Raw genomic sequence first — 23,770 nt, 5'->3', positions numbered from 1 at the left:
AGACCTAAAGTGATAACCCTGTATTTCACCCTCTCTTTGGATGTAGCATATCTTACCTGTGAAGGTGCGCTGCAGGAAAGCCCTCCACTGATCTCTCCAATTCGGGCAGCTGCTGTGGGGTTGCTGGAGCTGATGAGGACTGGCCCACTAATTTCCATGGAGTGGCGCTGGGGGGGAGGAGCTAGCATGGGTTTGTGGGACATGGTGAGAGAAGTGAAGGAATGTCGTTTCTTGCTGTTCTTCTTCTCTCCTGCCCGCTGGGCACCATTGCTTTGGGGCCCGGAGGAGGCCCCCTCACCAGAGTCTCCGCCAGAGTCTGATGCCTTGTCCAACTCTATAAGTTGACGAGCTGCTGAGTTGAACTATGAGAGAGGAAGAGAGGCAGGGGGCAATGAAGTGAGTGGTAAGGTAGAAATACAGTATAGATGAAGAAATGCCAGTGGTTGGCATATTAAAATTATCATGAAAACGGTCATATATACATATATACACACACACACACACACACACACACACTAATTGTGTCAGCACATTAAGATAGACATGTAGAATGAAATATCAATAAATGTAAGACTACCTGTAGAAGTAAGAATAGTAACAAAAGCTTCTAAGTCAATGAAATAACCAAGATGCAGATATTTACTAAAAAAACAATTTTGGGCTTCTCTCTGTTAGCGATGGTACTGTATTTGTTCATGAAACCTGAACATGACTGTGTAATATAAAGTAGAACAAACTTTTTATTTTGGCTGTAAAATGAGATACGTAGAAATAGTTTGAATGCAGTTTTTGTAAAACCCTCATGCAAAGACTACAAATGTTAAAAAGGATATAATACACATAATAGGAATAAAAAAATATATATAAATTGCCCGCCCACAGACTAACCTCAACACATGTGCGTTTGTATATGTAGACAGACAGACACACACATACTGGCCACTTTATTAGGAACACCTGTACATCTAACACAAGCCAGTAGAGCAGCTCTACCACAAATTTTACTTGCCATATTTTACAATGCTATAATTTCTCAGTTTTTTAGTTGAAACTGTCAGAAAGGTGATAATTCTACTCTCTGTTTATTATTGAGGTCATAGTGGGTAGTGGAGTTGTAGTGGAGTGCATTATAATAAGAGATAATAAGATATTTTGTCCTATATCTTTAAAAGGCAGATATTGACTTAATTGTGTCAGGATTATTCTTTTAAGTGCAACCTGTGGAGACTGACTGTCTAAATCTTCAAAGACATGTTCAGTGTTTCCTTGAAAAATCTAGACATTTCAAAAGGCAAAGAAGGAATAAATACAGCATGTTGTAGAAGAGAAGGAGAGTATGTATGTTTAAAGAATCAAGACACTTGATCCATCAATAACAGGTGACACTATTAGTTTTCATACCTCAACATATGAGATGGGAAAAATTCCAATTTTATCTCCCAGCATTCCCTCTGCCCAGTTTTCATCCACTCTTCGGATCACAGTCAGTATATCATCCTGTTAATTCAAGACAGATAGTGGCACTTTATTAGGAAGGACGTCATTTAGAAACGTGCTAACTAAGAGCATTTCTCCTCCTTGAGGAACAAACACTGAAAAGGAATAATGAGGTAAATACAATGTTTTATTAAAGGGAGCATGCCCATGAGTAAAAATACCAGGTTCTACGGGATGGCAATCTGTTTGAAAAACTACTTCATAAGCTTGTTGTTTTGCTGATGTGGCATTTAAACAAGTGATGACAGAATACAAAAACATCCAAATATGAGCCAAACAGCTAGGCATATAAAACCATTCAATCACTGTAGTTGAGCTTTATATGGCATTCATTCTCTGCAGCCTAATTACAGTTGTACTTCAAGATGCCTGGCTCAAAATCTAAACCATTTCTCAGGGCGTTTCAGTTAACAACCCCCACAACACACCCATAACTTGATGAAATGAATGCTTAGAACACAGAGCGTCACCATAATGAGAGGTATGTTTGTTCTTCTGCAGTGACCACATAGCACAGCCTTGGGTGTTGCAGTGTCTCACCTTAGAGAAGGGCAGACAGTCCTTGTCTGCCTCCTTGTCTTTAAGTTCAAAGTCATAGAGAGCTTTGCACTGAGGTGGTGGTTGTGGGAGTGGCTTGATGACCTGAACAAAGTTGGTGGGAAAAAAGCCATGGACTCCACCCATCTCACCGTGGTACCAGTTCTCATCCACTTGCCGGCGCAGGATGATTATGTCTCCTTTGCTAAACTTAAGATCTCCTGGTTCCTTGCCATCGTAGTTGTAAAGCGCCTTTGCGCAAGGGAGCTGAGGTACACCCTAAAAAAGAGTTTGAGAGAAAAACGATTAAAGGGTGGAACGAAAAAGATGACACCAATAAAGGATGCATCTCACTTCTGTGTACTGGATTCACTCTAAAAGATTAAAGGAACTATACTGTAAAAAGTGTACTGCATCCATACAGTATTTCCATGTCTAACAAAAATTAAAGAACAGATTGAAAAAAAAAACCCAAAATGCAGTTGACATAAGAGACCAAGAAAAAATGATGCAAGAATTTATAAAAAATATATATGTATTTTTTTATTATTTTTTTATATTATTAAAAAATATTTTAAAAAATGTTCATTTTAAAAATAAAAGAATGTCGTATTCAGAAAATTACGTTTTTTTATCATATGGAAGCAGCTTGTCACATTACTGGATGAATCCCAATCATGGAACCCTTTGCTACGTTTGCTATGTATACTTTTATGAACCTGTTTTTTTGTCTTTGTCTTTGTCATGGACTGGCAACTTTGGACAAGTCCTTGAGTGTTGGACAAGGGAGTCTTGTTGCCTGTGATAGTGTTGTTGGGTGTCTTTTGTATATTGTATGAAAAAAAAATCTATTCAATATATAAAAAAAAAAATACAAAAAAGGAGCAGGACAAGATAAATGTTTATTTGATTAACCTGAAATGAGAGAATGTAGACATTATGAAAATGGCTAAGCATATATAAATCGCACATTGGCCAGCGCTAATGAAAAATATTAAGTCACAGTAACCAATTTGTCAACTATCCATATAAAACTAACCAAAAAGGCCCCATTTGTGACTCAATAGTGAAAAGCTCTATGTTGTGTGGGTTCACAGAATAAGTATGATGAGCCGGGCTGGTTGTGACTAGCTGACTAACGCCTTTAGAGGGTTCGGGGCCCTGTCCCTTTATCTTGCAGTAGAAGGTTTTGTATCTCAGCCTGCTAGCTTAGAATCCTGAAAGGCCCATTCAGGGAATGACAATCCAGAAAAAGAGGAACAGCGAGTAGGGGGGGGAGTAGCAGGATAAAGAAGCATCAATGTTCTCCATTCAGGATGGGTGTCTATGAGGAAGGCTTCAGTCCAAACCAACCCCCCACATTTACCCCACTGCTGGTAGACATCCTTTGCAGTGATCAGAATCACAAATACCACCAACTGACAAGATGGCAACACTGAAAATTAAACAGTGTTAAACCTTTAGGGAATATTGACAGCGATAGGAAAAATCTCCACAACTCAGGCAGATGCTAGTAGAGTGAAACAGTATGCCAAAGAAACAGGGGTTAAAGCAGAGTTTGGAGCAGGCTCTGCAGTCTTGTTGAAGGCTAATGAACCGTTTAAAGGCTCAGTAGAGAGTAAAAGTACAGAATGAGCCATGATGGTGAGCCAGGGTGACATTACCCTTCTGCAGAGAATCACACAGTCTATCAGTCTTTGACTCGGCTGGTCCAGCATGTGGGGAAGGACGAGGAGGAGGGGTACTGCAGACCCCTACATGCTGCATTGGAACTGGGCCTCCTTTCAGGGTAAAACAGGTTTTTTGAGCCTACCCAGGCCTGGCAGGGAGTTTCATGATGAAAGTTTAAATAAAATTGAAAACTCTACTATTTTTGTTTCAAAAGACCAAACAGGTTCAGGTACAAAAGACCTAGTTACATAGTAAATATTAAATGCTTCTCCCTTAAAACTGAACATGATGTAACGGCAACTGTATTCACTGCCAAGACTTAATAAAACCTTCAGTAAGTAGCAGCACAGTGTTCAAAGTCAACACTGTTATGCAATTGCTTTTACACATGCTAAAGGTGATTGCACTCATAAAATGAAGTCAGTCCTGCATATACAAAACACTGTACTAGAACAATATGTCCTGTTTGCTAAAGTGGGCTGGCGAGGCATCAAGATGTCCCTTTGGATTTAAACTGCACTAGTTTAGCAACTGGTGTTTTTCATTATTAATTTCTTTACTGAATAACTAAAAAACTAAGTCACTCCTTACAGAGTGCAATGTATTGGCCTACTTGTCAGTTTGTTATGATCTCCCTGTCCTGGCCTCATAAAAGAGGGGCTGTTCACAGAGTTACATTTTCATGTTAAACTTAGCCACACAGAGTGGCCTCTGAAGCTAGAAGGTGGTGTGGGTGAGCAAGACAGAGCAAACCCAGGAGGGTGGGGGGGGCTAATGTCTTTGCTAGTTAATATCCGGTTTGCAGCCATGGAGACAATGCTGTTGTGTCTGCAGTGGATCTGCAGAAAGGAGTATCATCGATCCTGCGCTAAATCATAGCTGGAGATGAGAGGACTATGCCATTATCTGGAATGTACGGACAGCTAAAAAGTTTCCACAACATCCATACAAGCTATAAGAAATGTTTCATCTTTAGGGATGTGCAAAAGAGTTGCTGCAATTACAAAAAGTTGGCAGTAAGCACAAATTCTCACTAAAAAACAAAAACAATTAATTGATTATATTTCAGCATGAACTTTCTTATTGTATTTCAGCAACAAGACTGGAATGGAGCTTCCAAGAAATAAAAAGGCATTCTTGTTATTTAAAACAAAATATCAAAAATTTATATATTCTGGTCATAGCATCTCTAATGCAGTTTATAATCAAATTTTCTGTGCCTCTGAAAAGCTTGGTTGGCTAAGTGTGTGTTTGTCTACTTACCCGACTGTCCTGCTTAACACACACACACACACACACACACACACACACACACACACGCACGCACGCACTTTATACCCACACCCTCCTTGCCTTTATGACTTTCAACCTTCTCTGGGGATAGGGTGAACATTAAGGTACTAAGGTTGTCTGCATGAATATCCAGGCCCGACACAAAACAGCCAAAATTAAAGAAAACCTTGTTTTTCTGGCTGAATTAGTAGCAAGCCTCTCCAATAGGTTTATGAATGTAATTATACAGCAGTATAAAGACCCTTTGAGACATGCACTCCTTACCAATAATCTTAGGGCATCATGTCTGAATGCTCCTTGGGCGCTTTTCCATACAAGTCCCAAAGCCAACCTTACTTTCGTAGAAAGCCCTACACAGCAATAACTTGAGATTAAAAAAAAAAAAAAAAAACTCCTGGAAGACGCACCTATTTGCCCACTATGTTATAATAAGAAATATTTTGCACCACATATAGCATTAGTAGGGCCCAGAGAGCTCTCGCTTTAACTAACTGATGAAGCCAGCAATGAGAATGTTTGCAAAATGCCTAAGTCATCGTTGGACACCAATGAGGATATGCAGGTGACATGTTATAATTTCTATCATAATGGTATCATAATAAAATAATTGAGATAATATAAGTTATTTGGTGGCATATTTGTTCCTCAGAATGCTTTACCAATTAAAAATACTGTTCTCAGCATTTAATGTATCATTAGTTTTAATTTATCACTACAGTGTCAATGTCCAAACCTAATTTTCCAGAAACTGTTTTAAGTACATACGTGAAAACGGCTTATGACTAGGAGCTAGTTAAAACTTAAGTCCATGTATATGCATCATTTATGAGCTTCTTTGCTGAATGTACTTATTAAAACATCATACCCCAGGTGGAACTTTTCAGCACTTTCATCATTGCATTTTCACCTGCAGTAACTTTATCATGTATAGATGAGTGACAGACGGATAAAAATAGAGACAGAGAATAAAACTGTGTGTTTAGGCCCAGTGTGCAGATCATCAGCTGGTGTGTGTACAATTACTCCTGTATTGCAGATAATCCAATTAGAAAAGTGTGCTACAGGGACTAAGCTGTTATAGTTTCCCCTTTCCACTCATTGCATTACACGCAACTTAAGTGTTCTGCTCTGCAGCACAACCAAATGTCAACAACCTATGAGCAGACAGGGATAAAGACAGTACATGCATATAGTGCTATGAGGTAAGATCAGGTCAAATGAGGATAGTTTCCCTTTACTCAATGATGTTCGAAGGTTTTTTTGGGGGGGGGCTTAGCATATAGTTTAACCATGCTGGTGACCTGTTTCGATATATACATTGTCCAGATAGTCAACCTGTACAACAAAATTAACAATAAGTTACCAATAGGCACTCCTACACCAGTTTTACAGCTAAAACATCAAGGTATATTTTGTGCCCATCAGCATGAAGAGCACCTACCACACCGACTATGATGTCACAGGACAATTGTTGGTTATTAAAAAGATCTAACGATCTCGCCAGCACAAACACAGACAGGTGATGGGAAGGATGAACTCAAATATGTGCCATGTTCATACACTAGAGCTGCATTAGTTTAAATTGTTGGCGTTATGACTGCTGCAAAAAAAAGACTCTTTTCCTACCTCCCCACAGTATCTAGTATCTAATCTACTCTAGTGCAAACATTAAAAATAGAAATAAAAGAGGGTAGCTTCAGACAAAGAGAGGCCGACTAAAGGTGGCGGTATGAAGCTTATGATAGAGTGCTTACATTCACAAAAATAGCACAAAAAAGCAGAGGCTGAAACTGTAATTTATATTTTGTAGATTGCATTATTGTTTACACTATTAACACATTTTTTATTTATGGCATATTTTGGCTGCAATGAAACAACTGGTTCTTGATCTCTGCTCAGAAATATTTTCTATTATGTATAGTTAACAGAAGCAAAAAAGATTTCTGATTATCAAAGTATTCCATCAAAATCAAACAAGGCCTTGACATGAAGATTACAAAGACTGTGGTCGAACAAAGGAAAACAGATTATAACACTTGAGTAATGCTGTCAAACTGGGACCTTCAGATGAGCAGCTCTTGTGACAGCAGAAGCTCCTGACACAGCTTACTCATCTGGAGCTGTTTTCTCTCTCTCTCTCTCTCTCTCTCTCTCTCTTTCCCTCTCAGTCAGAGACAAAAGAATAACTTCCATTCTGTGGTTTCTATGGTAACTCCTCACAGGAGCATTTTTAGCTATTAATGGGTCTCTTGATAGTGTAAATGAATCTTAGAAAAGAGAGCCATTCGGCCTCATCAAAAAAGTTTGGCATTTTGGGAAATACAGTTTTTCTTGCAAATCATGATTCTAAACTACAACTACAACCAGCAGCCAGTTATCTTAGGATGCATATTGAAATTAGTTACCTAGAGGTAACTAAAAATACAAAAGACGAACCCTTCAAAAATGTACAACAATACAATTTTAAAGTGAATGTTTAAATAAAATAAAATATTTAAATAAAAATCTGGTTGTGTTGAACCACTTAAAGATACTTTGTAGATCAATGTGTTGGTCCTTGACAACACCAGAATAACAAGATTCATAAATCTAACACTTATTTTGCTGGGTATTAAGTTTACTGGATTAACCTTCCTCTTGTGTTAGCTTTCTGTTACCATCCCTTGTGTTAACGGGTCAGTTTTGACCCGTGTCCTAAATCAGCTGTAAAATACACAAAAAAAAAAATTATTTCTCATGTAATTTGTTTCTCATTTGTTGGTTACCTTGTTAGGCTTCTTTTTCAATGAAAATATTAGTTTTAATGTTTTAGGTGTGGGCCTTTTGGGGCTTTTTTTGTCAGCATACCCCTCAATCTTAGTATAAGAACATAGTAAAATGAACCTCAATAGAAAAATATAAATAAATACAAGATTGTTTTGTTACCTTACCATTATTAAGGGTTGTTAGAACACATCACTTTAATAATTTTGTTCAGTTTTTTTTTTTTTTTTTTATATTTTTAACAATAGTAACATCTATGGTGTTACGGGTCAGTTTTGACCCATATACATTTACTTCAAGGAAAAGCCAAAAAATAAAATTATTTCACTAAAATTTCACTAAAAGTTTCCTCCTGAGAAGCTCTTATCCAAGGTCATAGCTGGTACAAAGAATTGTCACAAGTGATATTGTGACTCTGCAGTCCAGTAGTCATATCGAGGACCACACGTTTTCCTTGATTTTTCTCTGGGATGCCACCAGCAACTTTGCCTGTGTAAATCTGTAAATTCCAGGCATAGCTTGTTTTTGAATCTCAGGCTGCCCAGATTTTTATACCATAAGTGACATTGTTGCGCGAAAAATATTTCTGTCTGTTGATGCGTCCCAGAGACTATCAGTGGCCTCATTGCAGGATCTGTACCCTCCACCAAGAAGAAGAACACCAAGGTAAGCATCTAGGTGTTCCTCATCAATGTCTTTCCACTTGTCACCATGGACTTTTTTTTCCTTCAAGGTTTGTCAAAACAAGAATTACTCTTTTTAGTGACAATGGCATAAAAAGCTCAAAACATGTCTTGATGTCACTGACTCTCGTCACAGCAAACCTTGTGAATCCAGGGGTCATTTTGATGACATTTGCAGCAGCTGCCCTACCATGTGCATCATGAGGTACTGACCTCCAAAAGATCTTACCGTCTTTGGACTTTCAGCAAATTCTTCAATAGTGGCCTCCTTATCAGACTCATCAGATGTGTCTATCTCTTCTGGATGAAACTTTACATTGTCTTCCTCCTCAGAAACCTGCTTATGCATGTCGCTTTGTTCCTCTGTGTTTACTTCCTCATTTTTACCAAAAATACTATCCAGAACTTGGCTTATTTAAAATCTTTCTCATTTTTGAAGCTGTAAATTGGAGATGTGAACTCTGCAAGTCACCAATTCAATACTGAATTCACACGTCTGGACGCGTCCATGTTTGTTTGTTTGTTCTGTATTTGTGCAGCTATACAGGAAAACAAGAGTCACCTAAAGCTCACATGATTGGGAGAGGAGCTGGCTGTCAGTGTTTATGCTGACAGTGCACTTATTGTTTCAGTTTTTGCTATAAATATTGCTTTATAACCTTATTTTTAGAAGTGGGTCGAAACCGACCCTAACATCACAAATGTCATAATTTCATTAAGAGCATTTCATAATTTAGTTAGAAGTTTTAAATGTTTTTTATTTTGTTGAAATAGAGGTTACTGACAAAGTCAAAAAGCCTTGATGTAACAAACAAATGTATATGGTTTTTTTATGCATTTAAAACTGAAAATGGGTCGGTGCCGACCCTAACACAAGAGGAAGGTTAAGCAAACTTAGGCATTTCAGTTTTGTTGAGTGCTGAGCCAAGATCTTTCTATTGAACTGGTCCCCACTGAGCGAGCACCAAAATTTTATAAAATTAAATAAAAAAACTAAATTCAGAATGCATAAAGTCTAAGAGATACTCAGGTCTAATGTGGTTAGAATCATTTATTCACTTGACTGCATTTTGTTGAAGAGGGAAGAGGTAAACAATTCAAGCTTTCCAAGAGCTTTGCTCTTTGACAACTCACTGTGCTGTTTGTTTCCCCTCACTACATACCAAATGTGTTCCCACACATTAGTCTACAGGCACGAAAACACAGAGTAGTCTGGAGGCCAGATGGAATCTTAGATCACATGTGAGAAGAACAAAAAGTTTCAAAAGCCTTTAAAACTCTCCTTCTGTTCACCATCATGTTTTGTGTTTGTAGGTCAGAGAAGGCATGTCCAGTTTAGGCGGGTACTTATATTCTATAACTGTCAATGTTTTGTCACTGACACAGATATTCATGAGACCCAGTGGCAAAACAGGAAATATCAGGAGTAAACACTCACTAACCTAAACAATCTACATTTTTATGGCTAGTTCCTGACCTTAAGTTGTAGTCTGGGATTTCTGTCTTAAAGTGGTGCTGATGATTGTGGAGTCCATCGTAACATAACACATGAGCAGAAGCAACATGAGCAACATTCAAAACAATTTAGAGCTGGGTGCACTTAGCAAGATATGAATTAGTCATCACAAAGAAGGTATTTTTGCAGCATAGGGGTATGGATCTATGGGAATACACACACACACACACACACACACACACACACACACTAGAGCTCTCAAACATGTGGATTTCATGAAGCTTTTCTGTGTTTAGGTGTGCGTCCATGCTCTACTGTGAAAATGTAGGACTTGAAACAACTTGCACATCTCCTTGTCCAGTCTCCTTTATGGGCTGGTTTTCTTTACCTATCTGGCCTCAGATGAGGGCAAAAGGCTGGTTCTGGGTGGCCCTGGGATCACCCACTCTGCTTGTCTGACTAAAAATTGAAAGAACAGCACTCCTTAACTCTGAGCCAGTTCATACACTAGGCTTAACAATTCCCAATGCACGAAAGCCACTCACATTTCAGACCAGAGAGAGAAAAACGAAGCTAGATACAAGCTGGAGACAGGGGAAACAGAAACAGTGTGAGATCAAACAACTATAAAGAAAATAGGGCAGTGAGCTGAGAAGCAAGCCTCATCATCACGAACCTATGCTCACAGAAAGTTGTATAGACTTAAAAAAAAAATTGCCAATAGCTGAGTAAGAGTAGAGTAATTTTGATCCTGCGTGTATTTAATAACTTAGTTGGGTGTTGCACATAGGAGATTAGGTTGTATCCAAGCTACAAAGGGATTAGTTAACAAATGTCACAGTATCTGTGTACTGAGTACCAGTAAATATGATCTGAATACTAAGCATTTCCTCACATTACTCTCCACTGTGCTGGTGAAAGCATGCAGTGTCTGTGGCCTTTTGTTCCCCTTAGCCATTCAGGGTGAGCCACCTGCTCTTCTCTGCTCTGGTTAGGCGGACTTCGATTTGCACAGGGTGTTGCAAGTCACAGGGAAACTTGACAAGGAACTGGACAACTAGCTATTCTGTAGGTTGCTGAATCTGCATTTGTTAGCTATATCTACTATGCCTGCTTATCTTTGATTTTCCAGCATAGGACGTCAGCCTAATGGGCAACTGAAGAACACAAAGACAAAAAGCCAGGATATTGACACAGTTGTGGTGAAAGCATCTGTGCTCCAACTCAACAAGTGACACAGCACTAAGTACCATTTTAAGAGAGTACGTTTGTCGACTAAACACACTTTAAATTAATCATACTGTATATAACATGCAGCTAAGAACTTTCGTTTAGCTCTACTCACTGCTAAGAGAAGCATCACATACTAGAGTAAGCATGTCAAGGGGTAAAGCTGAGAAACTAAGTGGGTTGGGGGCCTGACTATTTTTTTCCCCTTCCCTGCACTGAGTATGGAAAAAAAATTACAATTTGCAAGAAATCTATGAATTTCCTGTGGAGCAGCCATGACCACATTTGCCATTAAAAGGGGATTGGTTCATATGACAAGCAGAAAATTCTACTGGCCCAGACTTACATTACTAAAATCCAGGTTGCTGTGGTTACTTAAGACCAACTGCTGTGCCGGGTCATGTCAGCTTTGTTTGGGTGGTGAACTGGCGCAAGAACATTGCATAGAGCCAATGAGGATGCAGCACTGCATGTTCTGTACTTGCATGAGACAATGCGGAAAGTAGAAGACCTGGGACTGCAAATACACTGTTAACAAAATGGAGTTAGCTTACCATTTTGACTCCTCTCTCACCACAGATGATTTTTAACTACTACTTATCAAGGGTATGTCTGATATTATGTAACAACAACATATCAAGTTGTACTAGCGTTGTTATTATGGTGTCATCCTGTGCACTAATTCACTAGGCTGAATCAGAATGGTCTCGCCCAGTGATGGATGGTGAATGAGATGTGTTGAATGGCCCGAAAAGGCGCAAACAGGGCTTAAACTAGGGCCAACAGTGCAAGACACATCGCAAAGACCAACCCAATACCAGTTAGCCTAAAGGCCTATGGTTGCCTTGGTGCGTCCCAGGCCTTAAAACTAATCAAGAGTAAAAACAAGTAGGGTCTAATTAGGACTGGACCTACATATTCGACTATTTGGATAGTCATTTGCTGGGTAGGTATTTAGTTTTCAATTGGGGTATTCAGGTATTTGTTTTTTCCCCCCCGATCTAAAATACTTTTAACCACATTCCGTACCGTCTCTGAATACACCTCAGATAGTAAACTTCTTACAGAGAGACGCACATGCTAAGTGGTCTTACTTTCCTTTTTGCTGCTTTACTTTAATGTAAACCCATGAACAAAGGGAAATATTGGGTCCACTTAAAACAAGAAGAGGGGAAGAATCCATAGTACTGAACGACAGACCACAGAGGGAGTCTACTCAACCAATTAAAATTAAGATCACACCTGTCTATAATAAACTTATTTCACACATCTGCTGGAACTGTGATTTTTTTTCCCCCACAGACTTCACTCTCAGGCTGAAATGTCCAAGTGAGACAGCAAAGAGATTACCTAGACTTTATCCTGCTTGCCCCGGTGCCAAGTCCAGATTATATTAGCGACCCTGTGCGTACACAGAGCACGCTGCTCTGTCCCGAATGAGCGTGTTGACCAAGTTTCTATCAGGGGACTGCCACAGTTTCTTTTTTTTTTTTTTGGATGTATGGCATTTGTGTGGTATAAACAAAAAACATTTTGCCCCTCACAGCATAATTTTATATCATGTTGTGCTTTCTGTACATGACAGTTATTCCCAAGAGATTGCTTCAGACTGTGTGCTACATGTGTGAAACGACAATTGAGACACTGCCTGGAGTTTGTTTGTGAAAGAAGATATAGAGAATAAAAAAAAACAAGGCTGGTTGGATTAAACTTTTTCTAACATTTTAACACAGTGGTGTAGCAGGACTGCTTGTCTATTGACCTCACACCTAGGTTTTGTGGGTGTGCACTGTATAATAGTCGCCATGTATCTGAAATCAGTGTATGACTCATTAAACCAAACATTGACCTGGCCTTTTCAAGCAGAGCTCACAGAGAAGGTGCCAATTTGTGTTAAACAGCAGAGGTCAGAGAACATTAACCTCAATTTAGAACAGTTGTGATAGGAAAGTGTTCCACAGTCAGTGTTTGGGGCAGGACATGTTTGCCCTCTCTTCCAAAAAAATGTAAAGTCTTTGTCAGCGCTCTCTCCTATTCAAATCCTGTTCAATAATTAATTATATGCTGTCACCAAGAGACATGTGGTGTAACTGAGAACACGGGCGTTCAGTATGCCTGGATTTAGGACTCACTGGTACTTCCCTGGAGAATAAACACAGTTTTTTTTTAAACCATTTCAAAAAGAGACAATATTGGAAAAAAGCAACTATTTTAATAATCAAAATATTATTGGTTTTAAGAATTTTTAATTTTAATTTCATCAAATAAAAATGTTCTAAATTAAAGAACACAACACTTCATTCTCGCACTACGTATTGATTCCCAGTGCCTTCTTTTAGCTGGGACAAAGATGTCCCTCAGCCGACGAAATCCGTTTAACCGCACCTAGTGACCTCAAAGACAAACAGGAAACATTCCGATCAGAACAGCAAAAATATACAGCATACATCAACAGGAACAAATCTAAAAAAAAAAACATTAAAAATAATTGATAGAATCTGTCTTTTCCCCACTGGTCTGGGACCACACATCAATCATGTAGCAGCAAAGTTAGTGGCTGCTGCTGCTGCTGCTTGAAGGTGCCATAAAATCTCTGGGGTCATAAGTCAAACAACTGAAAATGAAACTCCTAGGACTTCACGATTCGGCCCCAGGGATGGGAACTTAACACTTAACATGCCAGCAGTCAAATGGCCTATGGATGACCAATCATGGCTCACCAATCACAACACAGGGTGATAGGTTAAACTGCTCTGATGAGGCTAGTTAGGTATTAGGGGTATCTTGGGAACAGGGGAGGGGCACACTGTTAAACAGCTGACAAAACAGTCAAAAGAATAAATTCTTCTGAAAACACTTAAAAAAACAATTTGGTGCAAAATACTAACACCCAGACTAGGAGGATAGCTGACATAAACTTTTTCATACAACTGGTACAAACCTATTCTTTAATGACAAGCCCTTTCAAAGTGGCCTGTAGAAAAGTTGATAAGTCATAGTAACATTTTCTAAAAGAATCCTGGTAATGGACCAGATAATAAAACATAACTTTTTTTAGTCTGCATAAGTCATGTGAAGGTCATGATTGCATCCCTCACAATTGTCATGCTGACAGACATGGCAGAAGATGGGATATGGACAGAAAACACAGGAGGCCTTTAACAAATGTTGCAAGTAAAATTCAGAATTAAACATAAACACAATGGAAACAACAACAAACACATTACATTACAACCTTCATTGAGAAAACCTATGTGATGGTCCAGAATATTCAGAAAAATCACAAACAGAAGGGTAGCAAATTGTATGAATATTAAATAATGTCAAAATACAACTGCTACACCTGAGTCTGCCCTGGGGCTTTCAGGTGCAGAGGCACATCAACAGAACTACAGACCTTATTTATAGGTACAGACATTTAATGTTCTCTCAGAATAGCACATTTACCCAGGAGTCAAAGAATACCACTGCATGTCTAACAGCACAAAAAACAGCCACAACATACACATTATTACATGTTGATACTATCCAAAGCCTCAGTGGAGAGGGTGAACATGAGCTGGCAAGTAATACAAGTCTAGACAAGCCTGATGTTTAGAGGAGTAACAATGACCTGCAACTACTCGTGGCATTCCTCAGACACACGTACACACACTTTATTTCATATAGGGAAGTTAGGTTAAAAAGGAGAAATCAAGTCAACAGCTTTCTACAATTGTGTCTATAGAAGGCACCAAAAGTTAAACATAGACAGGCACCCTTTATCAGGGAAGTGGTGTTTCCCTACAGTGACGGGGGACCTTAGTCACATGATTAGGTCTTTTGAACTCTGCACTTTGTTCTGACACCTGCCAATTATGGCCTATCATTAAAACCTGAACCCCAACAGCCCTCTCCCATCCCCAGCTGTGTAGTGCCGGTCCAAGCCTGCTAGAAAATGGGGAGGGTTGCTTCAGGACGGGCAACCTTCGTGAAAACTGTGCCAAATCAACATGTGGACAATGATCCACTGTGGTGACCCTGAACTCAAGGCATAAGCCGAAAGGACAAAGAAGAAAAAAATAACAAATTAAAAATTAAAACCACCAGATGGTATCGGGGCGGCAGTGGCTCAGTTGGTAGAGTGGCCACCTACTGACCATAGGGTCAGAGGTTTGCACCCCGCTCTTACCGACCGCATTGTGTCCCTTGGCAAGACACTGAACCCCCTACAGCCCATCCTCATCCCCAGCTATGCAGTGCCACGCTAGCTTCCAGCTGGGCAGTATATTGTCTGTTTTGTGTCAGTATTCTCTGACGGAAAATATCACTGCTTGCGTGTTAACGTCTGTGTATGGATGTACATAAAAATAAAACATGCAGTTTGGTTAAGTAGTGATCTTAGGTGTGAATACGAGTGTGCATGGTTGTCTCACTTTACAGCTGTCTGTGTAAACAACAGAGAGAGAATGGTGAGCTGTCCAGCGTGTAACCCGCCGTTTGTACAATGACTGTATATGCGTAACGTGGCTCTTAACAGGATAAGCACAACAGATAATGGATTGGTGGATTTATGATTCTTAATTTGAGGGATTGTTATCACTGTGCATTGTTTTAAGCTTATATTTATTTATATCAGTAGCTACTGGATCTAATCATAGGTTACAGTACCTCATTTGGGAGCTATGCTCAAGCTGTACTTTGAACTATTTTGTCTATCTTGTGTTTTGAAACAGACACACGTTTTCTAGTAATTAATAAAAAGATGGAGCTGATTTTAACAACTTTATGTACTGACATTTGGTTAATAATAATTCATAATCAATTATTAGATGGAGACAATATTGTGAATTTGAAGATCAAATTTTCAAAACAAAAAGAAGTTCCTTTATATCTTTAATAGTAGTAGTAAAGTATCCCAAACTATATCCATCCTAATTATGAGCCATTCAAGTTACCCTAGTTTTTTGGTATCTGTTTTCTAGATACTTTATATGACAATACAGTGAAAAACATGCATACAAATGCATACATGTAATCTGACACCAATAAACTGCACTTGTCTACAAATAAACTGACTTATTAATGTGTAGTGTGTAAAAATACATTGGGACAGCCTGACAAATAGACACAGGTTGGTGCATTAAATAAGTATTTTCTTTACACACAAAGAGTCAGCAGTCAGCAGTACAAAGATTGGTGAGCAGTGCCGACTCACTGTCTAATAAACTGTAATCTCATTAGACCTTTAACAGGCTCCAGCCTGGATTTAGACAGCAAGAAGGAAGGAGGGACATGGCAGAAATACGGGCAAAACACAGCTTGTGTCAGTGTCTCAAGAGAAAATTACAGGTGGCTCCCTGACACGCACTGTCCAGAAAGGCTTGGCTACTTCTAGACCTCCGTGGGAAATACAGAGAAGAAAAAAAAAAGTGTGAGCATGTTGAGAGAGCAGGAATGAATAGACCAAAGCCCTCTTGAAAAATTCCCAGTGGAAAGCCATAAGTATGTGTTTGCCAGTATGTGGGCAGTGTGAGGGTGTAATGATGGGGTTGAGTCGAACAGGCAGAGGTCAGCCAGCAAGCTAAGAGGAAAAGCTTCAACAACAATATGATGTCATCAAAGAGGGCCAATGTGACTCATCGACCTCAGATGAGGGAGGTGCACAGGAATTTTAATAAGATACCTCTACATAAGACACCCATAAACATTTTTTTAGATGAAATAAATCAACTACTAAGCGACAAGAAAATAAAACACAGTAAACTGTAAAACATAACTGGTAAAACACAACTTTGGAATGTCTTGTGTGTAACAGAAAAACTAGACAACTGCCTTCAATCAGCAGCAAATAATACCAGAAAAAAGCGTTTTCCTTTCCATATGTTTGTTTACAATCAATTTAGTGAATCTGAAGATATTAAGAAAGAACCGCAGGAGAAACAGCTGTTAAACAGAGGGAGGCATATGAAAAAAAATAAATCATTGCATAAAGCTCTCAATACAAAAGAAAGTAAAATGGACTAATTAAAACTCACAAGAGCTCAAGAAACAATTTGGTTCCATTTCCTGTCAATAAAACACACAAAGACAGACACACATACATGTACCATCTCTCTCACATCCAATAGGTAGTTGAGTGAAATTATTATTGTTACTTAGGGCCTTAACGAATAAGCATATCTGGAGATATTAGAGCTGCAAAAGTCACCAAAACTTCAAACTGTGCTAATGCACAATACTGTTAAATTTACACTACAGGTTTTAATAGCAGAAACGATCATAAAAGAACTTCTATTGTTCAATCATTGGGAGTAAAGGCTAAAATCTCTAGAGGAAATTAATGTCAACTGAAGACAGGCACAGAGAGTCTTTCTAAATCTTCTCTCCTCTCTCTCTTCAGCTCTGACCCCTGACTGCCATTAATCCTAAACCCTGACCTTTGACTTCCAGACAACTCCAGTGGCTTTATTTGCTCTCACACAAAAACCCACTGCACTCTCTTTTCACAATCTGTGGAAACAAAATACTGTGTTATGAGTCAACAAGGGCAAGAGGAAGCCAAAACCTCCATGTAATGGAGAACCATGGAGGTGAGTCACCAACCTGACTGTGAAGGGGCAGAGAACAACAGAGCTACATTCAAGATGAGCCTTTACAGTTACCTGATCAAAGAAATGCCAGGGCAGGGTGTCAAACAGCTGCTGCTGCCATGGAGATGTTAAGAGGAGGGGCTGAAATGTGACTTTAGTGAGGTTAGTCACTAAACATTTGTCCCATTTGTTCCTAACACCTTCAATTAACACTCATCAGCTTCTCCTGCCAGTAGCTTTCCATAGACACCTTCTCTGCTGGCCTCGCGACATGTGTCGGTCAGTAAGTAAGATCAGAGGGGACCCAAAACAAAACCCTGTGTGCATCTGTCAGGCAATTTCCACCACACTCCCCTCCCAGCTATTCTCTGGCCATATGAGAATTAGAGGCGGGGCTCTGCTTGAACAGGTCCACGGCACCAAAGGAGCTGTTTTAAGCCTTGGGATAGCCCAAAAATCAGAAGACTGACAAAGAACAATAATGAAATGGGACTGAGAGTATCACCCAGGGGCAGTGAAGTGCTTAGTCTCCATGGAGGACTGAACAGAGTTCATGCCAGGCAATCAGCAAGAGCTTTGATGTCTGTCTTTTATGTTCTGAAAATGTTACACCTGCATAGCCACATCTTTTCTTTTTCTTAGCTGTACTTTCATCATTGGCCTTAGACAGAAAAAACAGACACAACCTTCAACAAAATAGTTGGAAATGCAAGTCAAACAGCGAAGTGCTTCTGAATGCATGTCACAGTTATAAACAACAATTTAACATGGTGTGTATATGAGGGGACATTCTAATCTTGATGGGCACTAGTAAACAATCAAACTTGAAAAAATACTACAGAAATAAAAAAAAAGTGGTTGTTTTAGGTATCCATCTCTTTCAGAAACTAAAATTCCACGATGCACAAACTGCTTTGAAATGAGAATGAATCCTCTGAAATGGTACTCAGGCAAATGAGGCGGTTCTCCCAGTAGCGATATGCAGCAAGGTCTCTGATCTTCATACCTGCATTGTTACCCAGATACATTATCAGCACTTTGACATTCCAATGATTCTACACAGGTCCTTGACATCTTTTCATCTACTCTATCATCCTGTATGGAGCCCAAAACTGCTAGAAGGGGGGCCCACAGGTCTTTTTTGCGCTGACATTTTTGGGAAGTTTTTGACCTGTTTAAAGCTGTTAAAATAAGGATTATTATGTATACTATACCTTTTTCTGATGTAAAATATATATTTTTTTTTAATTGTAGTGTGCACATGTGACTTTGGTGATTTTAACATATGAGGCATTGACTTTCCAATAGAGGAATGCAAAAAAAAAGAAAAAAGAAAAAGCTTTTGTTTGACCTGAAAGGTAAATAGTGGTACCACGACACTGTAGCAATAAGTCTGTTGGTCTGTGTATTTCCACAAGTTAGGACAGTGATGCATGAATATCAACCCATGTTTCCTTGGATTCACTGAAGCTATATTCTTATTTTCTGTATTTAAAAAGCCCCTCTTGCATCTGTTTAAATGATGTTGCTGAAAAAAGGCTCCTGGCAATTTAAAACTTTCTACTGCTTTGTTAACTATACTTACAGCAATTCTTGAGTACCTGTGATAAAAAAAACACTTTGGAGTCACACCCTGGATTTCACAAGCAAAACTACAGCAGGTATTTTAAATGTAAGACTTTGTCGTAAAGCATTGTCACCAACCAAAAAAGATCTGAGAACCCTTCTGGTTGCAGTCAGTGCAGAGACTAGAATCATTTGTTTGTGGAACTATTAGCTACTCTCAATCACTGCCATTAATAATGCTGGGCTGCTAGTCAAGTGGGTGGCATTTGAATCACCACGATAACTGTTAATCCAGAGAAAAGATTAGACCGCCAGTAATGCAACATGCTGTTTTTAATCCACACAGATTTTCTCTTGTTTTGTTTCAGTTTGACCCTAAAAATGGAAAACAAAGATTTGTGCCCACTGCTCCATGTTTAGTTACAGAGAGTGCACTAACCCGTACAAGGGTGCTCTTAGCCTGAGCTCGCTGGGGTTGTCCTCCTGGGCTGCCCTGGTCCCTGGTCCCACTGCCATGAGCTTTGGAAACGGCTCCAGACGTACCATTTGCGCAAACCGCAGCTCCAGCCCTTCGAGGCCTTTGCTTGATGCCATCCAAGAGGCGCACGAGGAGGATGTTGCTGGGGAGTTCATCCACGGCACACTCCACGAGTGTCCGACACTCTGGGCAGCGCAACTCTCCACGTGACCCAAGGATACCTTGGAGGCATCTGCGGCAGAAGGTGTGCTGACAGGGAAGAACCTTTGCCGAGGCATCAAGCCGTTCAAGACAAACTGGGCACTCAAGCAAATCCAACAATACTGACTCGTCCATTCTTGGTATGTTCTGCCTTCTCTTCAGCAGAAAGACATAATGCTGATAAGGTTTTTGTTTGGAAGCAGGACCCGAAATCTCACGTCACTCCCATACCTTATCTATGGCCATGGCAGCTGCATCAACTAGAAAAAGAAAAAACAGTACATTTTATATATGGGTGAAAATGTGTAGTGTTACTTCATTTGCTAAGCAAGAAAATACTATATTTTTACAGCCTAAGCTAGTCTTGAGCTAACAACACTGGCAAAACCAAACACTGCTGCCATATTGTCTGGATTAGATTAACAAAAAAGGGACTGAAGGCTAACTTAATCTGATTTACTTCACAACGCATAACTACACCTGTTAACTGTGATCTCGGATCCCTGGGGCATGAACTTTTGCACGATCACCACGCAATAAAAAAAGCGCTAAAGAGAGAGAGAGAAAGAGAGAGAGAGAGAGAGAGAGAGAGAGACCTACAGAAATAGTGCAGGAGAGAAAGACAGTGATTTGACTTTCCGAAGTAAAAGCACAAAAGGATTCATAAAGAAGATTACACCTTTTTCTGGTAAACAATAAAATGATAAATCGAAAAGTTGAAAGTTGATTACAAGCGAACATTTCAATCACAGGTCCAAGTCTACCAATAATGTAACCCTGCCCCAAAAATATCAATAATAGTCAACATCACAGCACGAAAAACGTGTACTGATGAGACTTTTGATGACACTACTACTACTACTACTACTACTACTACTACTACTACTACTACTACTACTACTACAACAACTACTAGCAAAAGATTAAAACTACCTATGTGCAAATTACAGTAACGTGAAGTTTGCTAGAAAAAAACCGGGCTGGCGCAGGGACTGAATTAACAGTTAACAGAAGTTTTCATTAAGGGTTACTTGCAATTAGAAGTTTTTACGACATTCGTCCAAAACAAAAACTATTTCTAAAACTTTTCTGAGAGATAGCAATTTATTAAAAACACTTAATTGCCGCTCACTACATGTAACTCAGCTTACCTCTTCTTAGACCGGACTCCTCCTCTTCTTGCCCCGTATCTCCCAATTTTACCTCCCTGCTAACGCAGCAAGCTACACTGGATCTTCTAGCTACTTGTGTGGAGCAGTCACCAGACAAATACTACCGTTGGTCTTTTAGATGCGTAAAACGTCCAGTATAAACACGCCTCTGTCAGATACTTCAGTAAAACCTAACAAGAAAAGGACGCAAGCAAGACAACGGAACTCCAACCGCACCGAGCGCCATGCTAATACGCTACTTCTGCGCTACTGGACTGTGCCGCTGAGGGGAGCGAGCGGAGGAGGAGGAGGGGGAGGGAGGGAGGGAAGACGTGGGCTTCAAGTGCTGTCGGGAAATGGGAACATTCTAGGGGGCACGTACGCAAGAACAAGACAGAAAAGTACCCCAGGTGCAGCGTGTGGAAATCCAAAGTTGTGCGTAATGTCAGTACTTAACATGCGCTTAAAAACAAGTGATAAGCAGGTTGTTCGAATAAATGTCACTCCGCATATCCTCGCTGTAACGGAAACTATCAACTGGGTCAAACAATCACTTGATGATATTGTTTATATTTTTATACAAAGTCTGATTGTCACAGTGGAAAGACAAAAATCCCAAGGCGCACTAAAAGGAGGCGTCTGGCATTGTTTAAAGGGCGTGAACTGAGTCCCCTTTTGACATGTAATGATTGCTCAAAAAGCTCCTTTCCCGGACAAAGTGGAAAATAACTTGTTTGTCAATGAATTTCTTGGCTACTCCTATCTACACTGCCACAGTTTTGTTGGTACTTTAGCTAAGTGGCACATACTTAAGTCAACTTGTCACCAAAATATTGTGAAAGCCCCTCTTCCATGTTACATATCCAGCAGGCTACGTTGTCTACATTTTTCTAACACTCTGATACAATGTATCATGTACATGTTTACTGCTGCGTCATTCAAATATTTAAATATAGTCAGATCAGATACTCCATTAGGGGTCTACTTTTAAGATTAATCTTGTTTTGCGATAGTTAGCTAAATGACAGTATATTTGATTGTCTGGTGGTTACTTTTTGTAGCTTTTAAGTATTTTCTCACACCTCTCACCTTCTCTTCAGCAATTTTACTATTTTATAGTTCAGGCTCAACAATCTGTAATGGCAGTGTCACACATAGAGGATGTTTATGGTAAAGAAGTCCTGAAAAAAAATCATGTCTGTAAAAGCCGTAGACTTATAGTGTTTTCTGAAATCTCAATGGGCTATGTGTCATTTAAAAGTATCAACAATTATTCTAATTTACAATTGAAACAAACCATACTACCCCATATTTATTCTAGGGGCAAAAAGAAGTGAGAGAAAAATCTTCCAAAGGCACAGACTTTTAAAAATAAAAATACATTTAGAATAGACCTTTGACTTCTAATGTCCTTTATACCAAAGCAACAAAACTAGTTGAGTGTGAGGAGAGCGAGTGAGACACAGCTAGACAATAAACATGATTTATTTTTATCTCTGTCTGAGGACACAGCACATTGAGCAAGGGGGAGAGATGAAGGAGAGGAAGAAAAGAGCAATAAAGATGGAGATTTATGTGGAGGTGTCTCTCTTCTGTCACATGTGATCCCATAGGAGCTGGCAGGAGCCCTCAGGTCATATTTTCTCACTGTGAAACGGCTGTGCTCCGCCCCTCCACCTCAATTGAGATAATGCCCCTTGCCCTCCTTTACTGCTCGACCCCTATGTAGTACAACACACCCCGCATTCTACATGCATTCAGTGTCATTGGTTTAGGCTTCAGCAAACCTTATTTCAAGTTATAGAGAAACGTGGTGACTGGCAGACTTTGAAAGATTATAACATTTTATAATGATTTCACCTTAGGGTAAAAACTGGTTTGATGTCGGTAAATGTTCTTAGTGGTGTGGATGTCTGGAAACTAAGTCGTGTAAACTGGACTTCTTTCTTCTTGGACATAGTGTTTGGAGTCTAATGCAGTAAAGGGTGTTCAGAGCTCTACTCCGTTTCATACACCCACCAAGGAGGCCACAGCTAACGATCCTTCTTTTTGGGTATGAGGGGTGTTTGGAGTTGTGCTCCTTACATCTCCAAAACTATTTGCACTACTCTCACCTCCTTTATTGTCCACCTAATGGCCTACTTCAGACGGGGTGAGAAACAAGAACCACCCAGAGGGTATAACTGGGTGCCTTACCCAAGTGTCCCTCAGACTAAAGGAGCAACTTAGATGTTTTGTCATACATTTCCAACTAAAAAGAAAAAACCCCACTTGACAGATTTTCCGAACATTATTGTTATTGTATCATAGGAGCTTGTGTAGCTCCTATGATTGAGGTGAAAGCTATGTTGCTGCCTAGAAAATGGGACACAGAAAGCAGGAGAAGAAATGACAGACATATGTACTGATTTCCAAGAAAAGATGAACCATGACAGAAGGATTTCCCCATTTTGTACAGTACATTACTGTGAAAATATCCGGAAGATAAAATGAAATGCAGTGCAAGAAAATAAATTTAATAAAGCAATGGGCAGATTTTAGAACCATCTTGGGGTTGTTCACAAGTGCATAATTCACTTATTTAAACAATAATGTCTTAATTGAAACATGACCAAATGTCACTGACTTAATATACTATTAACATGAGGACAGTCACATCCAGTGATTTCCAT

The 23,770-nt window shown here is 39.5% G+C and overlaps 1 protein-coding gene across 1 annotated transcript in view; it reads right to left on the bottom strand.

The window, feature by feature from the left end:
- sh3rf1 (SH3 domain containing ring finger 1) overlaps positions 1-21,380 on the bottom strand; it is a 30,519-nt gene extending 9,139 nt beyond the window's left edge. Inside the window, exons 1-5 of the mRNA XM_067512158.1 lie at positions 21,099-21,380; positions 19,708-20,207; positions 2,038-2,313; positions 1,402-1,497; positions 57-362 (exon numbers count right to left, since the gene is read on the bottom strand). Coding sequence (XP_067368259.1) covers positions 57-362; positions 1,402-1,497; positions 2,038-2,313; positions 19,708-20,082 — 1,053 coding nt within the window. The 5' untranslated portion in view covers positions 20,083-20,207; positions 21,099-21,380. The remainder of the gene's footprint in view (positions 1-56; positions 363-1,401; positions 1,498-2,037; positions 2,314-19,707; positions 20,208-21,098) is intronic.
- Between the last annotated feature and the right edge of the window lie 2,390 nt (positions 21,381-23,770).

Source organism: Channa argus, chromosome 8, assembly GCF_033026475.1.
Source record: "Channa argus isolate prfri chromosome 8, Channa argus male v1.0, whole genome shotgun sequence".
NCBI classification, from domain to species: Eukaryota; Metazoa; Chordata; class Actinopteri; order Anabantiformes; family Channidae; genus Channa; species Channa argus.
Note: the sequence above shows the minus strand (reverse complement) of the source record. Positions and strands in the feature narration are given on the sequence as shown.